The 18,404-nt window shown below is 44.8% G+C and overlaps 1 protein-coding gene across 3 annotated transcripts in view; it reads right to left on the bottom strand.

Moving 5' to 3' along the window:
- The window catches only part of PPP4R3A (protein phosphatase 4 regulatory subunit 3A), a 97,640-nt gene that overhangs the window by 61,227 nt on the left and 18,009 nt on the right, over positions 1-18,404 (bottom strand). For all 3 annotated transcript variants that reach the window (XM_025190962.2, XM_006135507.4, XM_025190961.2), the window contains exon 2: positions 18,297-18,352. In XM_025190962.2, coding sequence (XP_025046747.1) covers positions 18,297-18,352 — 56 coding nt within the window. The remainder of the gene's footprint in view (positions 1-18,296; positions 18,353-18,404) is intronic.

Genomic DNA, 18,404 nt, shown 5'->3' with positions numbered 1-18,404 from the left:
AAGTTGCAATGAATGATGTATCATCATGTGAGACAGATTACAGTGCAAACGCTTCGGTGGTAAAAGACTGACAGCACACAGTACTGCTGTTACCTAACGGGCACAGAAAATACACTGCCCATAATTTTTAGGAGGAAAATAAAACTAAAGATCACTGAAATAATCACATTAAAACTAGATTTAAAATACTGATATTTCTTCAGCACAAGTTTCTTATTTTACCAACACCCAACTGAAAAATGTAGTTACTTTATTAATCTGTTATCAAAAACTAGCATTACTTACTGTCACTTTTTCATTATATGTATATAGTAGTAGCACCCAGAGATCCCAATCAGAATCAGATCCCCATTGTGCCAGGTCCTGTGTTTATTTAAAAAATTAATTTCACCTTAAATAGCAATGCTAACTTGATATAGACTTTAGTATAATAGATAAAGTTCTATTTTATCACAATGGTTCTCAACGTTTTTTCAACTGCCGGGGGGGAGAGGGAGGAGCAGGAGCAGGAGATGGGGGGAGCCAGCTTAAAAGCCAGCACCATTTCTGTGGGGGACAGGGGAGGCAGTGGGGTAGTGCAAGCCAGTAATCACAGATGTCCCGTCTTCTGCCCGCTCACCCCCCCGCCACACTTCGGATTTTTAAATGTATTAAGAGCCTGTAGGAAAAATCCATCAATGAGTTGATTGATTAAACTAAATTTAATATCCCTATGCAGACCTCTAAAAATTTTGGAATGGAGGAGCAATCTGCAGACCACAGGTTAAACACAATTACTTCTGTTGAACAAGATTAGCTGCTGCTTTTCAAATATGGTCAAACAATATCCTTCTATATTTTCCTAACATGGAGTTTACATATTTTTCTACTTTTTGAAAATAGTAACTAAAGAAATTATTAGTAAAAATACTCTGGATAAGAAAACATCCTTTGACAGTTTTCAAGATTGATTTGTTTTATGTCACCATACTAGTGTTTCCAAACTTTGTCCTCAACTCTCTCTCTCTCTCTCTCTCTCACACAGACACACACACACACACACACACACTTCATATCCATACCAACTTTCAGAAAGTATTAAGAAGGCATTAAAAAGTTTTTCACTTTGTTGAACAACATACTTTTCTGCCAATGTTTATATTTTGATTAAATGTTGATGTCAATGTCGTATCAGTTTCTCAATTCTAAAACACTCATGATTAGATAAAATGTAACCACTACTTTAAAGATGATGATCCAAAAATTGTACCATCACATGTAGATCCAACATATGAAAGGTGGAACATTCATTTTTCAAACAGTCATTTTTTTTTTAAAAGTGCTTACTGATCATGATTTCAGGTGTATTTGGAGATGAAAGACAGCATGTGTATGCTTCACTTTGGCTTCTGGCTTTGGGCTTATGCATGTCATAACCAAAATCAAGATACTGATTTGGTCAGTTGAACTAACTATTTTGAATCTCTGAAATGTTTTGCAATTAAGACATTCATGATTTCTAAATAGCAAATGAATTTATAGAAAATCCTAGCAGGTGGTCTATGTAGGGAAATAGGTCTCATCTTTTTCTTAATACGTAAGTGAATTTCACAGGCTTACACTATCCACTCACAATGCCTCAGGCTCAACCTTGGTGAAAAGGGATCTACTATTCTGGAGGAGCACAATGGATGCAGACTAGAGATGACAGACGGAAATTCAGTCTCAGAGAGAACTCAATGGGTTAGGCCTGGACTAAAAACCAGAACCCTGAGCTTATTAGATAGGCAGTAGGGGAAAGAAAGAAAGGACTAAAGCCGAGTAACCTCTTCATCCCTCAGTTATAGTAAGTGGGGTTGTTCATAAGTGATGAAAAAGACCATCTGTTGTTCCTTTGTTATTTCAGGAATACTGTTGGTATATGGAACTTCAATGAATAGTTAAACTCATAGCTACCGGACAGAAGCCAAATGAGGGGTGATGGACAAATGTTTAAAATATCCAGAGAATTTTATATGCAGCATCCCACAAGGATGTTGAAGTTTATTAGGGAAACCCTACTTGGAAATGTAGAAGATACTATCTAGCTGGAAGGAATCCAATACCATTTTAAATGTACGAGAACGGTGCCTGTGAAGATCTAAAGAACTATTATCCAGTATTCCTCTTCTCACATGACCACAAGCTGGTCACTAAAACAAACTGACACTCACAGAATCTGGATGTGCACCAGCCAGGAAAGGAGACAGGTTTTCAAAAGAATTTCAGCACAATGGACCATACCTCCACTATAAACCATCTAGTGGACCATACAAAGGAATACACATTCCCTTTATGCACTGCCTTAGTTTACTAAGAAAATGTGTTCGACAGCATAGAGATGAGTGCAGTGCTGAAAGCTCTTGCAGGTCAGAGCATTGACAAACTACAAAGTATTTAAGAAAGAAAATTCAGACTGTCCTAAAGATATAGCTCTGTTCATTACTCGCCTCTGCATCCCAGTCAAAAAAAAAGGCATGAAGCAAAGAGAATTTTTCCAAAATTCATTACAGCCTCTCTTGAAATGGAAATGAGGTGGATGAACTAGAAAGGCAGAATCAGTGTCAACAGAGAGCAGGTAAGTGATCTTAAAGTTTGAGGGCAAGATCATGTTGATTGCCAAAAACACTACAAAACTACTGAAAATGCTATGAGAAATTAATACAAAAAGCAACCAACTTAGACTGAAAATGAACTACCCAAAAATGAAATTTATGCAGTCTGATGCCTTGAAAAAGGCTCATAAATTGTCATGAGAGAACAAACAGAAAAAGTTGAGCAATACATATTATTTGGGCTAAGAAATTAACATGCACTGCAATCAAGAAGATAAATTCTCACAAAGAAAGAAGCTGGCTGGCACATTCAGTTATATCAAGGATGTCCTCCAAGGGGGGGGGGGGGAGAGAATCAATAAGGCAACACATACAAACCTCTTCAGCGCAACAGTACTGCCAGTAATGTTGTACAGAAGCAAAATATGAGTGCTGACAAAGATAAAGGAGCAACAAAGGTCTTTCACAAAGAAGGAAATGAAAAAAAGAATTTTGGGAATTACAATCCATGACTGAGTCCCCAATGATGTGATCAGACAGCAGAGTACAGGATGCTGTTGCTGAAAGCAGGTACAATAAAATGTAATGGGCTGGACACGTAATGGGCCAGACACATAGCTGGGCTTACTGACAATCAATGGACTGCAGCTATTGCAGTGGTAGCCACATGAAATGGAATCACCATTCTGCCAACCTCCAAAGAATTGGAAAGATTTTAATCGTGAAAAGGCATGGTTGTACAAGGAGAAGGAAAGCCAGAAAAAGAATGGAAGGTGTTTTGTGATCAGTGCAAGCTATGAGAGGGCTGAAGGATTAATAGATCAATGTAATATTAGAAACTTATAGCAAAGAGCTTTTCTAAACACATAAGAAAAGATTATCAGCAAGCTACTACTAACTCTGTTCTAACTTTGATAATCATGCAAGACTGTTTGCTGCTTTAAAGAAATATTTTGTGCCAGGTGGATAAGTCAACATTGCCTTGTCATGGGAAGAAAGTGTTACTCATCCTGTGCAGTAACTTTTGTTCTTCAAGATATGTCCCCCTTTATAGGTGTCGGGCTCATCCCGGCGCCGCAGTTCGGAGTTTTTCCCAGCAGTAGCCCTCAGTGGACCGCGCATGTGCAGAAGACTCCATGCGCCGTTCACACCTTTTCTGCGTCATGCAGTCCAAAGCGCCAGTTCCTCCTAACCGGAACATCTCAAAAATACAAGCATAGGAGTTCCAAAGCAGGGAGGAGGGCGAGTTGTGGAGAACCCACGGGGACACACATCTCGAAGAAAAGAAGTTACTGCACAGGGTGAGTAACACTTTCTTCCTCTTCGAGTAGTGTCCCTGTGGGTGCTCCGCTATAGGTGAGTATGAAGCATGGCTCAGGTTGTGCTTTGGCATCATCATCTGTGCACAGCCACCGCTGTATCCGCAGCCACGAAGCGATCAAGGGTATAATGTCTCGCGAAGGTTGACATGGAAGACCAGGTAGCAGTGCAGCACATATAGCACAAGGGAACATCGCTGATGAAAGCAATCGAGTTGGCCATGCTCCTGGCCGAATGCGCCTTAGGTTTAGAGGGCAGCAGCTTGTTACAGAGAGCGTAGCAGCGTGTGAGATGAAATGCGCTGTGAAGATAATTGGTGACCACTGGAGCAGTTCACAACTGAGAACAAGAGGCACTGTGACTTTTGGAAGGAGCGCGTTCTGTCCAAGAAGAAGGCAAGCACTCTCATAACATCAAGGGTGTATAAATGGGCATGTTCCGGAGTACAATGCAGTTTTGGATAAAAGGTGGAAAGAGCAATAGGTTCATTAATGTGGAATGATGAATTGACCTTCGTCAGGAAAGCAGGATGGCAGTGTAGTGTCATGCCTTGTGTCACGCCTTGTTCGGTAAACAGTGGAGGATCAGCCGAGAGAGCTGCCAATTCACTAACACGACGGGCCAACGTGATGGCAAGCAGGAATTTGACCTTCATAATGAGGGTCACCAGATCGCAAGTTGCTAACCGTTCGAAAGGGGAATGGGTAAGGGTGTCCAGTACAAGGCCTAGGTCCCATGGCTCCAGGACGGGTTTGTGTGGAAGGTAGAGATTAACAATTCCTTTCATGAATCTTTTGATGACTGGATGCACGAATACTGAGGAGCCATCTGTTGGAGGGCGAAAGGCAGAGACTGCTGCCAAGTGAACTTTAAGAGAAGAATTCGACAAACTTTGCGATTTTAAGTAAAGAAGGTAATCCAGAGTACAATGGATAGGTACTTGTAGCGGATCCATGTTCAGTGACTGGCACCAGGCTTGAAAGCGACGCCATTTGAAGCGGTAGGACTTTTGAGTAGTTTGACATCTACTGTGTACTAGTATGTCCCTGACTGCCTGTGAGCAGGCTAACTCTGGTCCTTGGAGCCAGTTAGGAACCACGCCATGAGATGTAGGCGGTCGATGCTCGGGTGAAGGAGAGTGCCGTGTTGTTGTGAAAGTAAATTGCGCAACAGTGGTAGTTGTTGAGGTTGGAATAAGGACATTGGTATGAGTTGAGGAAATCAAGTTTGTTGGGGCCTAAAGGGTGCTATCAATCTCACCGTCGCGTCATCTGCGAGAATCTTCACTATCACCCATGGTATCAACGGGGTTGGTGGAAAGGCGTATAGTAGGTGTCGCGCTCCCCAATCGAGGAGGAAGGCATCTCTCTGCAAGTCGCTGTATTGCTCGAGGGCGGGCATAGGAAGGCGGCATTTTTTGTTGTGTCGAGTTGCAAAAAGGTTCATGTCCGGATAGCCACAGACTTCAAATAGACTGCGGACTACTCCGTCGAGGAGCTCCCATTTGTGTTGCAAACGGAAGGTTCTGTTCAACGCATCAGCAATGGTATTGCTCTTGCCTGGAAGGTACATGGCCATGACTGTAATTTGGTGTTGGATTGCCCAATTCCAAAGACGTACAGACTCTGCACATAGGGACCTGGATCTGGCACCACCCTGCTGGTTGATATAGTAAACCGTGCAGATGTTGTTGGTAAGAATTTGTACCGTAGCACTGCGCACATCGTGAAGGAAATGTCTGCAGGCACTGAAGACTGCCAGTAACTCCAGAAAGTTTATGTGGAGGAGGGATTCGTGATCGGACCATAGTCCCTGAATCGGAAGATGGTTCATATGCACCCCCCAGCCCAACAGAAACGCATCTGTGATGATCTGAAGAGATGGGGTAAGAGTGTCAAAGGGGATGCCTGCCAATGTATTGCTTGGGTCGAGCCACCAAACTAGGGAGTCCCTGACACAACTGAGGACTACCACGCATTTGCGAGTATTGTTGGTACCTGGCATATAGATTACGAGAAGCCAATGCTGAAGGCATTGCATAGGAAGTCGTGCGTGCGGAACTATGTATGTTGCTGCCACCATGTGCCCCAACAGCTTCAGACATGGGAGTATGGAAACCCTCGGAGCCGTGAGCAAGGTATTTGCTAAGTCCCGTATGGCGTCGGATCTGTCGAGAGGTAGGTATGCGGTAGCAGTCCTGGAGTCCAGCCTCACTCCAATGAACTCCAGGGACTGGGACAGAATCAGGGAAGACTTTGGTATGTTGATGATGAGGCCCAGAGCCTCAAACGTGTCTCTGGTGGTATTGACCGCAGCTTGTGCCTCACGTGCTGTGGCAGCCTTCAGCAAACAGTCGTTGAGGTAAGGAAAAATCGTGCTGCCCGATCGCCGGAGGTGAGCGGCCAAGACCGCTAGAATCTTGGGAGAAAATGCTCAGCGCTGCCGACAGTCCAAAGGGGAGCACCGTGTATCGATAGTGGTCGTCGCCTAAGGTAAAACGTAGGCACCTCCTGTGGGCTGGGTGAATAGGCATGTGGAAATACGAGTCCTGGAGGTCGAGGGACACGAACCAGTCCCCTTTGTTCAGTGCTAGAATGATAGAGGCTTGAGTAACCATCTTGAATTTTTGTTTTCTTAGATGACAGTGTAGACCATGGAGATCGAGGATAGGCCTCCACCCGCCAGACTTCTTTCGTGTGAGGAAGTACTGTGAATAGAAGTCTCTGCACTCTTATAGAACCTTTTCCACCACTCCGACGGTAAGTAGACGTACGGCCTACTGCCATAGCAGGGGCTCATGAGAGGGGTCCCTGAAAAGGGACAAGGAAGGAGGACTGGAAGGGAGTAGGGCGGAAAACTGAATGGTGAGGCCGGAGGTCATGATCTCTCTGACCCAGCGGTCAGTAGTTATGGTGAACCAACAGGGATGGTAAGGTCTCAATCGGTGGTGGAACAACTTGGTTACTTCGTCGGGAGCCTCTCAAAGGGGAATAGATCGCAGTCTCTCGACTGACAAGTCAAACTTGCTGCTGAGACTGTTGCTGATTCAGCACCTTAGTAGGTTGCTGGTGCCGTCTCTGAGGGCGTTGCCTTTGCCTCTGCTGATCATAAGGCCTGATGCACGATGTGGCATATGTAAAGGGCCTCTGCCTGTTGTAGGGGCCGACTCTCTTACGCCTGAAGGGCGGCATGTACATCCCAAATGTTCTCAGGGTGGTTCGGGAGTCCTTTCCAGAATGGAATACCTGGTCGGTGTTCTGTGCGAATAGGAAACGCCAGTCAAAAGGCAGGTCCTCCACTTTAGGCTGGAGATCTTTGGGCCATGAGGCCCACCGCATGACCACCAATGCTGCAGTGGTTCTAGATGCAGCATCCGCAATGTCTAGTGAGGTCTGGAGTGCAGTGCGGGCTATGGTATAACCCTCTTGTACTACAGCCCTAAGGAACTGCTTTTTGGAATCAGGAAATGCTTCATGAGTGGCACCAACTTGGAATAGTTGTCGAAATCATGGTTTGCAAGTTGGGCAGAACAGTTGGCCATCCTGAGGGTGGCCGTACCCAATGAATATACTTTCCTTCCAAGGAGGTCTAGTCGTTTAGCTTCCTTGTCAGGAGCCGCGGTCTTGCTTTGTGAAGATCTTGACTTCTCTTGGGTAGCCTCGACCACGATGGAATTGGGCTGGGGATGTGTAAAAAGGAATTCCGCGTCCTTGGCATCGATGAAGTATTTCTTGTCGGTGCACTTGTTCATTGGTGGTACAGAAGCTGGCGTCTGCCATGTCATTGGATATTTCCAAAATTGCCTCATCGAAAGGGAGAGCCAATTTTTCCCTGTTAGAATGCCGAAGATTTCTCAAAAGATCATGCTGCTTTTGAGGGGCTTCCGAGGTACGCAAATTCTGCGAGCAGGCCACCCTCTTGAAAAGTTCTCAAAATTGTTTATAATCATCTACTGGAAAAGAATCGTCATCGAACACTGCATCATCCGGCGAAGACAACAATAAGTCGGTTGGGGAGTCCAACTGCTGTTGTTCGACAGGCAGAGAGTGGGCATCATCGCCATGGTGAGTAGAAGCCAATGGGGCATCGCCCGTGGGAGGCACCTGAGCAGGAGGGAGAATGACCTGAGTTGGCAACTGTGGCAAATGAGATCGGAGACACTCCAATGATAAACGTGGCAACCGTGTAGAAGAGCGTGGGTAATCCCGATGATAAGAGGCATCCCGAGTGTAGCGGTGATATCTATTGTATGGGTGTCCGGGAAAGTATGAACTCACACTCCTATAAGGGTAATAGTGTGAACAAACTGGAGAGATCAGTGAACGTGATCGGAACAAATAGTGAGATGGGGATCTGGAATAATAGGAGCGGTGATAACGAGGAGGTGGAATGGATCATCTTGGGGACCTCCAAGAATGCCTTGAGGGCAATTGGTGTCTGTCACAGCGAGGTGAGGTTGAAGGCTCAGGCGAAAACACCTCCCTGTCTGGACTGGGCGAAGGTGTACGCATATGCCTGGTTTTCCTCTGGGCTTTGGTAGGAATTGTCGTTGGTGGTGGAGGCGCGGGGGCCGGACTACCGGGGATTGATGACCGATCCGGACTCGGATTGTTCTTGGCCCAGGGATGGTGATCTAGTCAGTGAGACCGGTGAAAGCGGTGCCATGCCCACGCCCAATGATTCGAGCTGGGCCAGTTCCGCAGACGGTGCCGACTGTAGCTCCGGTGCCGAGTCGTCCCGTGAGGGCGTTGGTGTCAGCTTGTCACTAACAGTGCTCGGTGCTGAGCCATGCGGCAGAGTTCTGCGCCGGCTTTCTCCATGCCACTCTCGGTGCTGCCTCCGCCCTTGGTAAGTTAGAGGCAACACTCGGTGCCACTTACGGCGCTGGCTCAGGGCTTGGTGCTTCCAGCGGTGCCAGTGCCGAGTGAACTCTCGGTGCCACTGCTGGTGCTGACTCAGTGCCGGATGGGACACCAGTGCCAACGTAGACAAAGGCTCCGGGGTAGGCACTGATGTACTATGGGCCTTAACTGGTTTTGCCATGCTGTGCCTTGGAGTGAGTCCAGACTTGCTCGGTGCGTCACCCACGCTTACAATCCGTGACGGAATGGAGCTCTTAAGTCTCGTGGGCCTTATGCAGCAACGGGGAACCTGCCCGTTGTCCCGCCGCTGGCAGCTGAAGCACCTTGTTGAAAAGCAACACTTTCAGGAGCATCTCTCTGTCATGTCTGGCCCTGGCGGTCAGCTTCAAGCAATGGCCGCACTTTTGGGGGATGTGGCCTTCCCCCAAGCAGCGTATCAATCGGAAGTGGCCGTCTGATGCCGGCATAGCTTTGCCACATGACACACATTTTCTGAAGCCCGGAGAGCCGGGCATAGTGAAGGTTGTCCATCGGGTGAGTCCTAATGTGCCCGCGGATAACGGTAACGACTAACAGGAACCAAACTTTTTTTTTTTTTTTTTAAACTAAGAACTAACAGTAACTTTAACTAACTATAACTACAAGGAAGGGGGCTAACTGGGACGAATGAGTATCTATAACTAATTTCTAATTTCTCCTCAAAGCAGAGCAGGAGCTTGTTCCAATTCCGTCTGTAGCTGTGGACCGTCAGGAGGAACTGGCGCTTCGAACTGCACGATGAAGAAAAGGCGCGAACGGCATGTGGAGTCTTCTGAGCATGCACAGTCCACTGGGGGCTACTGCTGGGAAAAACTCTCCAGACCGCGGCACTGGGACAAGCCTGACACCTATAGTGGAGCACCCACGGGGACACTACTAGAAGAGGAAAACAGAAATTTTGCCATTCAGCATAGTTAGTCAACAGCTACCTGTCCTTTTTATAGCCTCATATTGGTAACACTTGGCCAGAAATAGTAAAATTAAGAATCCTAACCTGGAATTCTGACCAGTTTCCTTTTAAAGAAAGCTATGTATTGGATATGGGCTTTAAATACTTTTCAGGTTTACTATATGCAGAGGATGCAACCCTGTTTTGTCCATATCAACATAAGGATTGATTTATTGACACACTCAGCAGGATAATGCCATCACCTGAATTTCATTCATAATGTAGCACAATAATTAATTGCTGGTTTAAATATCACTGACTACTATGTCCATCCTATGTAAACTCTGGATGATTAATGGTCATTTTTAAAACACTAACACGAGAGGCCATGGCCCTACTTGAGACCTCCTTCTCAAGCCTCAATACAATATATCTGTCTGGAGACACCATGTTTTAGGAATGTCACAACTTCAGATCAAGATAAGAGTGGATTAGCGCTTTGAGGTAAGTAAATGGGGCTACCATCTAGAATAATGGTGGGCAACCTGCAGCTCATGGGCCCATGCAGCCCATCCAAGTTCTACGTATGCTCCATGAGACAATTTGTTTACTGTTGCCCACATGCAGGGTTGCCAGATTCCGTTGGTATCCATCCATTTAAGCTCTTTCCTACCACTATTACTAAAGTGATACATACGTAAACCAAGGACACATAGAGAGGTGCATGCTGATGGCACAACAGGCTGTGCACTCCCTCTGCATCCGAAGTGCTGCTACAGTTCAATTGGCACACCCCTGCAAATTCTAGGTAACCAATACCATTAACAAAACTAAGCTACTCCAGGAGACAGTCTTGGTTATGAGCATCTTGCGGCCCATTAAGATGAAGGGCCACTCACGTGGGCACTCACTAGCGCAGCTCGCCCATCACTAATCTAGAATTTTACTCACCTCTTGACCTCTGTCTTAATTCATTTCTACTCATTTTTAAAAGTTCCTTTTGAAATAAATCTCTAAGATTTTTTTAAGCAGGATCAGTGTTGGTTCCATATTATAATAGTCTCACTTGATTTTCCCTCTAACCATTTAAGATCAGACTATGCTTCAGTGGATCCTAGAGTGGTTTCATTTAAAAGTCAGTGAGCTGGTTATCAATAATGTTTATGGAAGAGTTGGCGCTTTATATGAATGAGTAATTTCTTAAAAGTTGGTGCCTTGAAAACAATTCTGGAGCGAGATGAGTCTTGTAGCAAGAGATACTAATCTTAATTCTAGAAAACTGCCATATGACCGGTAGGACCACTGTCACAATTACCCTTGAACAAAATACATGGAAAAGTTTGCATGATTGCGTGCTTTAATATTAATAACATAGGAGGCTTTATTTTCATGTTTATTCTTTTGGAGTGGATAGGAGATGTGTCTTCCTACAGAAATAACCACGTCCAAATTGTGAACTTTTTGGGGAAGAAACTGTCTGCTCCTGTATGTGTGGACAGCACCCAAAGAAATTGCTAAAGCAATGTAAATAAATAAAAGCATGAATCACAGTGATGGTGCCAAAAAATTGAATACTATTTAAAGTATGCAACTTAAATCTGTTTCATGTCCATACTCATTAGGATATTCCCATCAACCTTCGAGTGAATCTTCAAGGATTTAGTGGACTAACATTTCCATCTTCCATTTGTTTGCAATCCTAAATTATTTATTTTTACGATTCCTTTGATAATAGTTTTAAAATAATAAAAAATTTAACTGCTTTCATTTTATATATAAATAATTACCATTTATAGATTAAAGGTAGCATATCGTGTAGCTGATCTGTAGTGCCTATCTACATTAGAATATAACAGAGGTAGCCCAATTCACTGACTCTCTGAGCTGCATAAGAATCTTCAGAAGTTTGAGAGCCAGAACATGCCTTCAGGGACTTGGGACCTCACTTTTGCAAGAAGGGGGCCTTGGGTCTTCAGCACCACAGGGTGCACCTTTGTAGGGACACATGGTCCCCTCCCCCCGATTTTTCCCAGAGTTTACTGGTCCTGCTTGGTCACCTTGTGCCACCGGCCCCCCTCCCTGTAGAACTGCTGCTGGAGCCAGCAAGCTAGAAACTGTAGTCCTGGGAAGAGGCACTGGCAAACAGCTGAAGCTGCAGGGAGAGCCACTACTTTTGCCATGGCCTCTCCCTGCAGCTCCCAGCCATTTGCCACAGACTCTCCACATGAAGCTAACACCTGAGAGCTGAAGAGAAGGAGTGATGACAGGAAGGGAGGAAAACCTTTAAATTGGGTCATCCCCCCATAGCAGGCACCAGGTGTCTGTCAAAGCTTCTAGACCCACTGCAGGATAGTAGTCCAGATTTTCCACCTCTGCACCACACTCCCATAGGTGAAGGGGACTCTGCAAACCACACTATCTGTAAGAGAGCTGCATGTAGCTCGTGAGCCATAGTTTGGCCATAAACTCTTTAGTGCCTGGAATGCACCCCTGGAAAAGCAATGGGTGCAGGAGCAGCAGCAAAGACATTTTCCTAGAGTGTTGTGTATAGAATGGCTGGAGGAAAAGAAAAGCAGAAATGAGGAGAGATACTGGAAGGGTGAAAATGCATACAAAGCAAATAGGGGAGCTGCACTGTAATGGTGATAAGCAGATTAGTCAGTAACAAGTGATGCCTTGTTCTAGGTCAGTAGGCCCTGCACCTGCAACATTTAATATTTTGGTGATAGTAAAAGGGCTAGGGAAAAAACCTTACAGTGGTCTTTGGAGACTGATTCTGGAATCTACACTACAGAACTGAACTATGAGCATTGGACGCATTGGAGAGGGTCCAGCGGAGGGCAACCAAAATGATTAGGGGTCTGGAGCATATGACCTACGAGGAGAGGCTGAGGGACTTGGGTCTGTTTAGTCTGCAGAAGCGAAGAGTAAGGGGGGACTTGATAGCAGCCTTCAACTTCCTGAAGGGAGGTTCCAAAGAGGATGGAGAGAAGCTGTTCTCAGTAGTGACAGATGGCAGAACAAGGAGCAATGGTCTCAAGTTGTGGTGGGAGAGGTCCAGGTTGGATATTAGGAAAAACTATTTTACTAGGAGGGTAGTGAAGCATTGGAATGGGTTACCAAGGGAAGTAGTGGAGTCTCCATCCCTAGAGGTGTTTAAGTCTCGGCTTGACAAAACCCTGGCCGGGTTGATTTAGATGGGATTGGTCCTGCCTAGAGCGGAGGGCTGGACTTGACGACCTTCTGAGGTCTCTTCCAGTTCTATGATTCTATGATAAGGGGATGGTTGGATGAAATAACATGATCTTGGTAACTAATAGACCATTCATTATAGGGAACTTTCTGGGTGTCTGGCTAATGAGTCTTGCCCACATGCTCAGGGTTTAGCTGATCGTCATATTTGGGGTCGGGAAGGAATTTTCCTCCAGGGTAGATTAGCAGAGGCCCTGGAGGTTTTTCGCCTTCCTCTGTAGCATTGGGCACAGATCATAGCTGAAGGACTCTCTGCATGTTGGGGCCTTCAAAGTATTTGAAGGCTTCAATATCTGAGACATAGGTGAGAGGATTATTCTAAGAGGGGTGGGCGAGATTCTGTGGCCTGCGCTGTGCAGGGGGTCAGACTAGATGATCATAATGGTCCCTTCTGACCACATAGTCTATGAGTCTATGAGTAAGAGAATGGTGGGGTTGCTCTGGTGTAAGCATCAACATTGCAGTGTGTCCACAAAAGTCATGAAGTTGTGTGTGCAGATACTTTGGTGTTTCCTTAGGGTACGTCTAAACTACATGCCTCTGTCGCCAGAGGCATATAGATTAGGCAACCAGACATAGGAAAATGAAGCGGTGATTTAAATAATCGCCGCTTCATTTAAATTTACATGGCTGCCACGCTGAGCCGACAAACAGCTGATCGACAAATACCTTTGATGTCGACACCCGCGCGTCCAGACTATCGCGCTGAGCCGACAAACAGCTGATCAGCTGTTTGCTGGCTCAGCACGGCAGCCATGTAAATTTAAATGAAGCGGCGATTATTTAAATCGCCACTTCATTTTCCTATGTCTGGTAGCCTAATCTACATGCCTCTGGCGACAGAGGCATGTAGTCTAGACATACCCTGTGAGACTACATACATGCTCTGGTAGGTTACAACTGTTCTATTACTCTCAGTACCTATTCTACTGCTCTCACACAGCTATTTCAGTAGGTTTATAATCTCTCCAGTATTAGAAAACATATGCACTAGTTCACTCATTTCTAATTTGTTCCCTTATCTTCTTCCTGCGTAACAACCACACACATTGTGAGAAGCATATGAATACCATCACATGTCTTACAGGTGTTATAGCCAAGAGTCAGGTGTTCTCTATGTCAGGACAAATCTGAGATTGGAGGCCTAGCAGCTGACAATCTCAAGGTGACCGATTCAATTATTCCTACACTTTATATTGAGGTTTTTTTAAAATCTTTGTTTCTCTACAGGATTTAGAATAAGGTAATAACCAGTCTCATGCAGTTCAGCAGTGCTGATAATCAGGGCTCGCCGAGCCACGGCAAGCCCTGCTCACCAGCCGCGCTGTCCGGCGTTCTGCACATGCGCAGATCGCCCAAACCCGGCTCTTCTGGGATGTAACCTACTTGCCACGGGAGAGTAGATTACATAGATTGTCGAGCCCTGCTGATAATCACCACTTCAAGCCCCTGAACTCAGCCCAGCCAATTCCTATTCTCACCTCCTAACCACTTTCTTACTCCATTTAAGTGTCCAATGATATAGTGGTCCTCTAGCCAAGTGAGGGGAAGTGAACAGGATAGAACAGTAGGTCAGGGAGCACCATGGACAGATATACTGCCGTATTTGAAGATAAGAGGAGGCCTCTGCGATAAGCTTCATGCATGAGCTAATCAATATCCCCATTCTGTTTCGTTTTTCAAAACGAATATGGGAAATAATTCTAGCAGGAATCAGACAGCTGAGTAAGACCCCAATTAAAATAATTATGTTATGGAATTTCTATGCACGGATAAGTGAATGAAATCTAAAAATAAAAGCTAGCTATTGCTTTTAACTTTCCAGGAAAAAACAGATTTTCTAAAGTTTGGTATAATGCAGTTCTGTCCTCTTTTGTGAGCCAACAAAAGCTCTTGATCTGCGTACAACTATCTTGACATATAACTGTATACACTAGAGCTATGAAAGCTGTCATGGAAGTGTAAACAGATTTATTCTTGGACAGCAGTATTTGTACCACTGATGTTATATTAATTATCTCTGTTCACTGACACTAATGCAGTGGGGACAAGACAACAGCATTTCCAGAAGCAAATTTAATCCATGCACATCAGCAGGAGCACATCTGTGAGGACAAGAGAAGTGTTATGGACTAGGGATGTAAAATTTGGAGGAATCAACTAACCAAGTAGTCGATGGAATTTCCATTGGCTACTTGATTAGTCAATGGGGAGGGGCGCTCGCTATCCCGATGCGCCTCTCCCTTTGAAATGTACAAGACCCTGGAGCAGCAGTGGGATGCCTCTGTCTCCACTGCCCCCTGTGGAAATAATGCAGTTGGACCAGCTTTTAAGCCAGCTCCCCCTCAGCATTGGCTCTTCCTGCTCTCCCTCTTTGGGTGTGTCTACACTGCAAAGTTAATTCGAAATAACAGCCGTTATTTCGAATTAACTTTAATAGCATCTATACATGCAAACTGCTATTTCGAAATTAATTCAAAATAGCGGAGCGCTTAATTCGAATTTGGTAAACCTCATTCTACGAGGAGTAACGCCAAATTCGAAATAGCTATTTCAAATTAAGTGCTGTGTAGACACTTAATTCGAAATAGGGGGTCTCCAGCCCTTCCAAGGGAGCCCTGGTAGCCACTCTGGGCACAACCAGGAAAACTTACTCTCCTCTCCTCCAGCCCTGGAACCATTAAAGGGGTAGACTCTGACCACAGTGCCTGTGCCAGCTCCAAACCTGCCAGCCCAGAGCCAGCAGTGCCCAAGAGGGACCCTGACCCAGTGGCCCCAAAACATGAGCCAGCAAGCCACTGGCAGCCAGCTCTCCACCGCTCCCCAGGAGCAGTCTGCCAGCTTCCAGGAGCCTGCCAGGGGCTGGAGAAAGCGGGCGCCTTCCTGGTCCAGGGTGGAGACCATGGACCTTATTCAGGTTTGGGGGGATGCCCCCAACGTCCATGATCTCTGCACTAGATGGAGCAATGTGGCCCTCTATGGCAGGATACCTGCCAGCCTGGCCACCAAAGGCCACATGTGAACCCAGGAGCAGGTTTGCATGAAAATCAAGTTGGTCTGGCGAGACCCCCCAATCCAGAGCCCGGAGTTTCCCCTCCCCTTTCTTCCCTTGCTTCCTCCTTCCAGCTCCCTCCTCCCAGGTTTCCCTCTCCCCTCTCCCACCCTCTCTCTTCCCCTCTCCCACCTCCTTTTCCCAGTCTCCCCCCAGTTTTGTTCAATAAACCTAGTTTCTATTTTTGAACATACGTGTCTTTTGTTTGACATGAGGAAGGGGAGCTAGGGAGGGGCTAGGGTAAGTGGAAGGACGTGAGGGAGGACCGGGGAGGCTCTGAGGGGTGGACAGTCTCCCGCAGGGCCTCCTGGATTCTGAAAGCCCCCCGATGGATCCCCAGATGGCAGCCTGCCGCAAGTACAGCCGGGCTGATGGCAACGACCCCATGAGACACACCGGCGTGACCAGGGGCAGCTCAGGCTCCATGTGGCCAAGTGCCGTGGTGTCCCGAGTGCGGACACTCAGGACACTCCAAGACAGGGATGCTTTGCTTTCCCTCATCGAGGTAGACAAGCAAGCGGGGAACTCTGAGAACTGTCCAGGGTGGGGGTAGGGTATCTTTAAGCACGGAGCTCAGTTAGCCTCAGGCAGCAGCCCCACACACTAAATCCTAACCTGATGTCCTGCTGGCACTGGTTCCAGCCAGCCTTAACTTCAGTTCAGTGTCCACTCAGTGTGGATGCGCTATTTTGAAATAGCAAAACACTATTTTGAAATAGTTTGTGTGTGTAGATGGGTTAATTCGAATTAACTATTTCGAATTAACGCTGTAGTGTAGATATTTCCTTTGATAGAGACAGCAGGGGAGGGGTGACTAGTCAAGTGACTACCTGACTATCAGAAAAGCTTACGCTTATCGGGTAGTCTACTAGTCGCTTACATCTCTATTATGGGCACACTAAAAAAAATTCAGAGTGGCTAACATGCGGAATTTTCTTAGCATAAAGAAACCCTGGATGAATAAAGACGTTAGTGTTGATAGATTCCAACCCTCCTCAGCAGCAGCGAGTTACCGCAGTTCATGTCATGTGAGGTTTGGAGAAGGAAATATGGGTAGTGATAGAAACGGTTCCTTTTGAAGGTGGTGTGTAGAGGTATTTTCGATGGGGGAAAAGCCTAAAAAAAGAGGTTGAGACAAAAAGACTGGAGGGGAGGGATCGAATGGAGAGGAAAAAAAAAAAAAGAACAGACAATTTGTAATTTTAAATATTTTTGGCCATTGATCCAATTAAAAAAAGGGTAGCAGATTACCGTAATTGCAGACAAAAGAAACTAAGAAATAAGCATGAACCCTAAAAGTTTGGAATTCTTTGTTTTATTGCACAGGAAAGGTAGATTAAGTAGATTCCCTTTCACAAGTGCAAAAATTAAATTCTTAATCAAGCAAGTTCAAGTCTAACAAATGTCCAAGACTTTGATTTTTCCCCCCCTGAAAATTAGTGTTTTAGAGCAACTAAATGCCAAAAATGGCAAAGACAATTTATAGGCACATTTTTGCTAGGTATGATGAGATGCATTATTGAGGAGGGCCTCTGTCTGCAATAATATAAAGCCAATTAAAAATAAGCTTAATTTGCATTAAGTTAAAAAAATAACAAGCAGACAGCAGTATCTGTCTCTTTCTAGTATTGAAAGAATATAGTGCTTTACAACTGGACATACCCATCAAATTCCATTTTAATTCTTTAAGCAAAAACAAAAACAAAACAAAACACCTCCCCAAACTAGCAATACACACAACTAATTAATTTAAGATGTGAAAATCTTTGGCAAGGAACAGTTAGGATTTCAAAAAAGCAGGCAGGCGTCAATAATTCTTTCATTTGCTTGGAAAAAGGTGGCATATTTTGGGCAGTTTTAATCGGCATGCCTTAAAATTTTGGTCACCACCTTTCTAAGCAATAAACAGATATTTACATATTATATATAGGAGTTTACAATTTAAGTTTTTTCATTATTATCTATAAATGCACAATCAAGTTATTTGTAATTAGGTCTTTCAAAAATGATATTATAAATAACTTCAAGTACTATACATTCTCAAGTGTTCCTGCTAATTTTTTACTTTACAATCAGACTGCTGTTTTTCCAAATGTTTTATTGCCATAGAATATACAGATACTCACATAAGTAACTGATTTTTTGTTTCTCATTACACAACCACACGAAAAAAATGTTTTATCTAATCTTTCAGTAATAGTAACAGGTGACCTCACTTGTAATAAAGAGTGGTATACTCAGAGAACATTCATATTAATGAAATACCAGGATCCCTTTAAAAAGAAAGGCCTAGTAAAATTCAAATTTACCTGTTGCTTCTGGTATGCAGTGTTTGGATTAATTTTGGACTCCAAAAGAAGAGAACCTGAAGGAATTAAAAAAGAAGAAAGTTCTGTTTTACTTACAAGTGCATTATG

The sequence above is a fragment of the Pelodiscus sinensis genome, chromosome 4 (genome assembly GCF_049634645.1).
Source record: "Pelodiscus sinensis isolate JC-2024 chromosome 4, ASM4963464v1, whole genome shotgun sequence".
Taxonomy (NCBI): domain Eukaryota; kingdom Metazoa; phylum Chordata; order Testudines; family Trionychidae; genus Pelodiscus; species Pelodiscus sinensis.
Note: the sequence above shows the minus strand (reverse complement) of the source record. Positions and strands in the feature narration are given on the sequence as shown.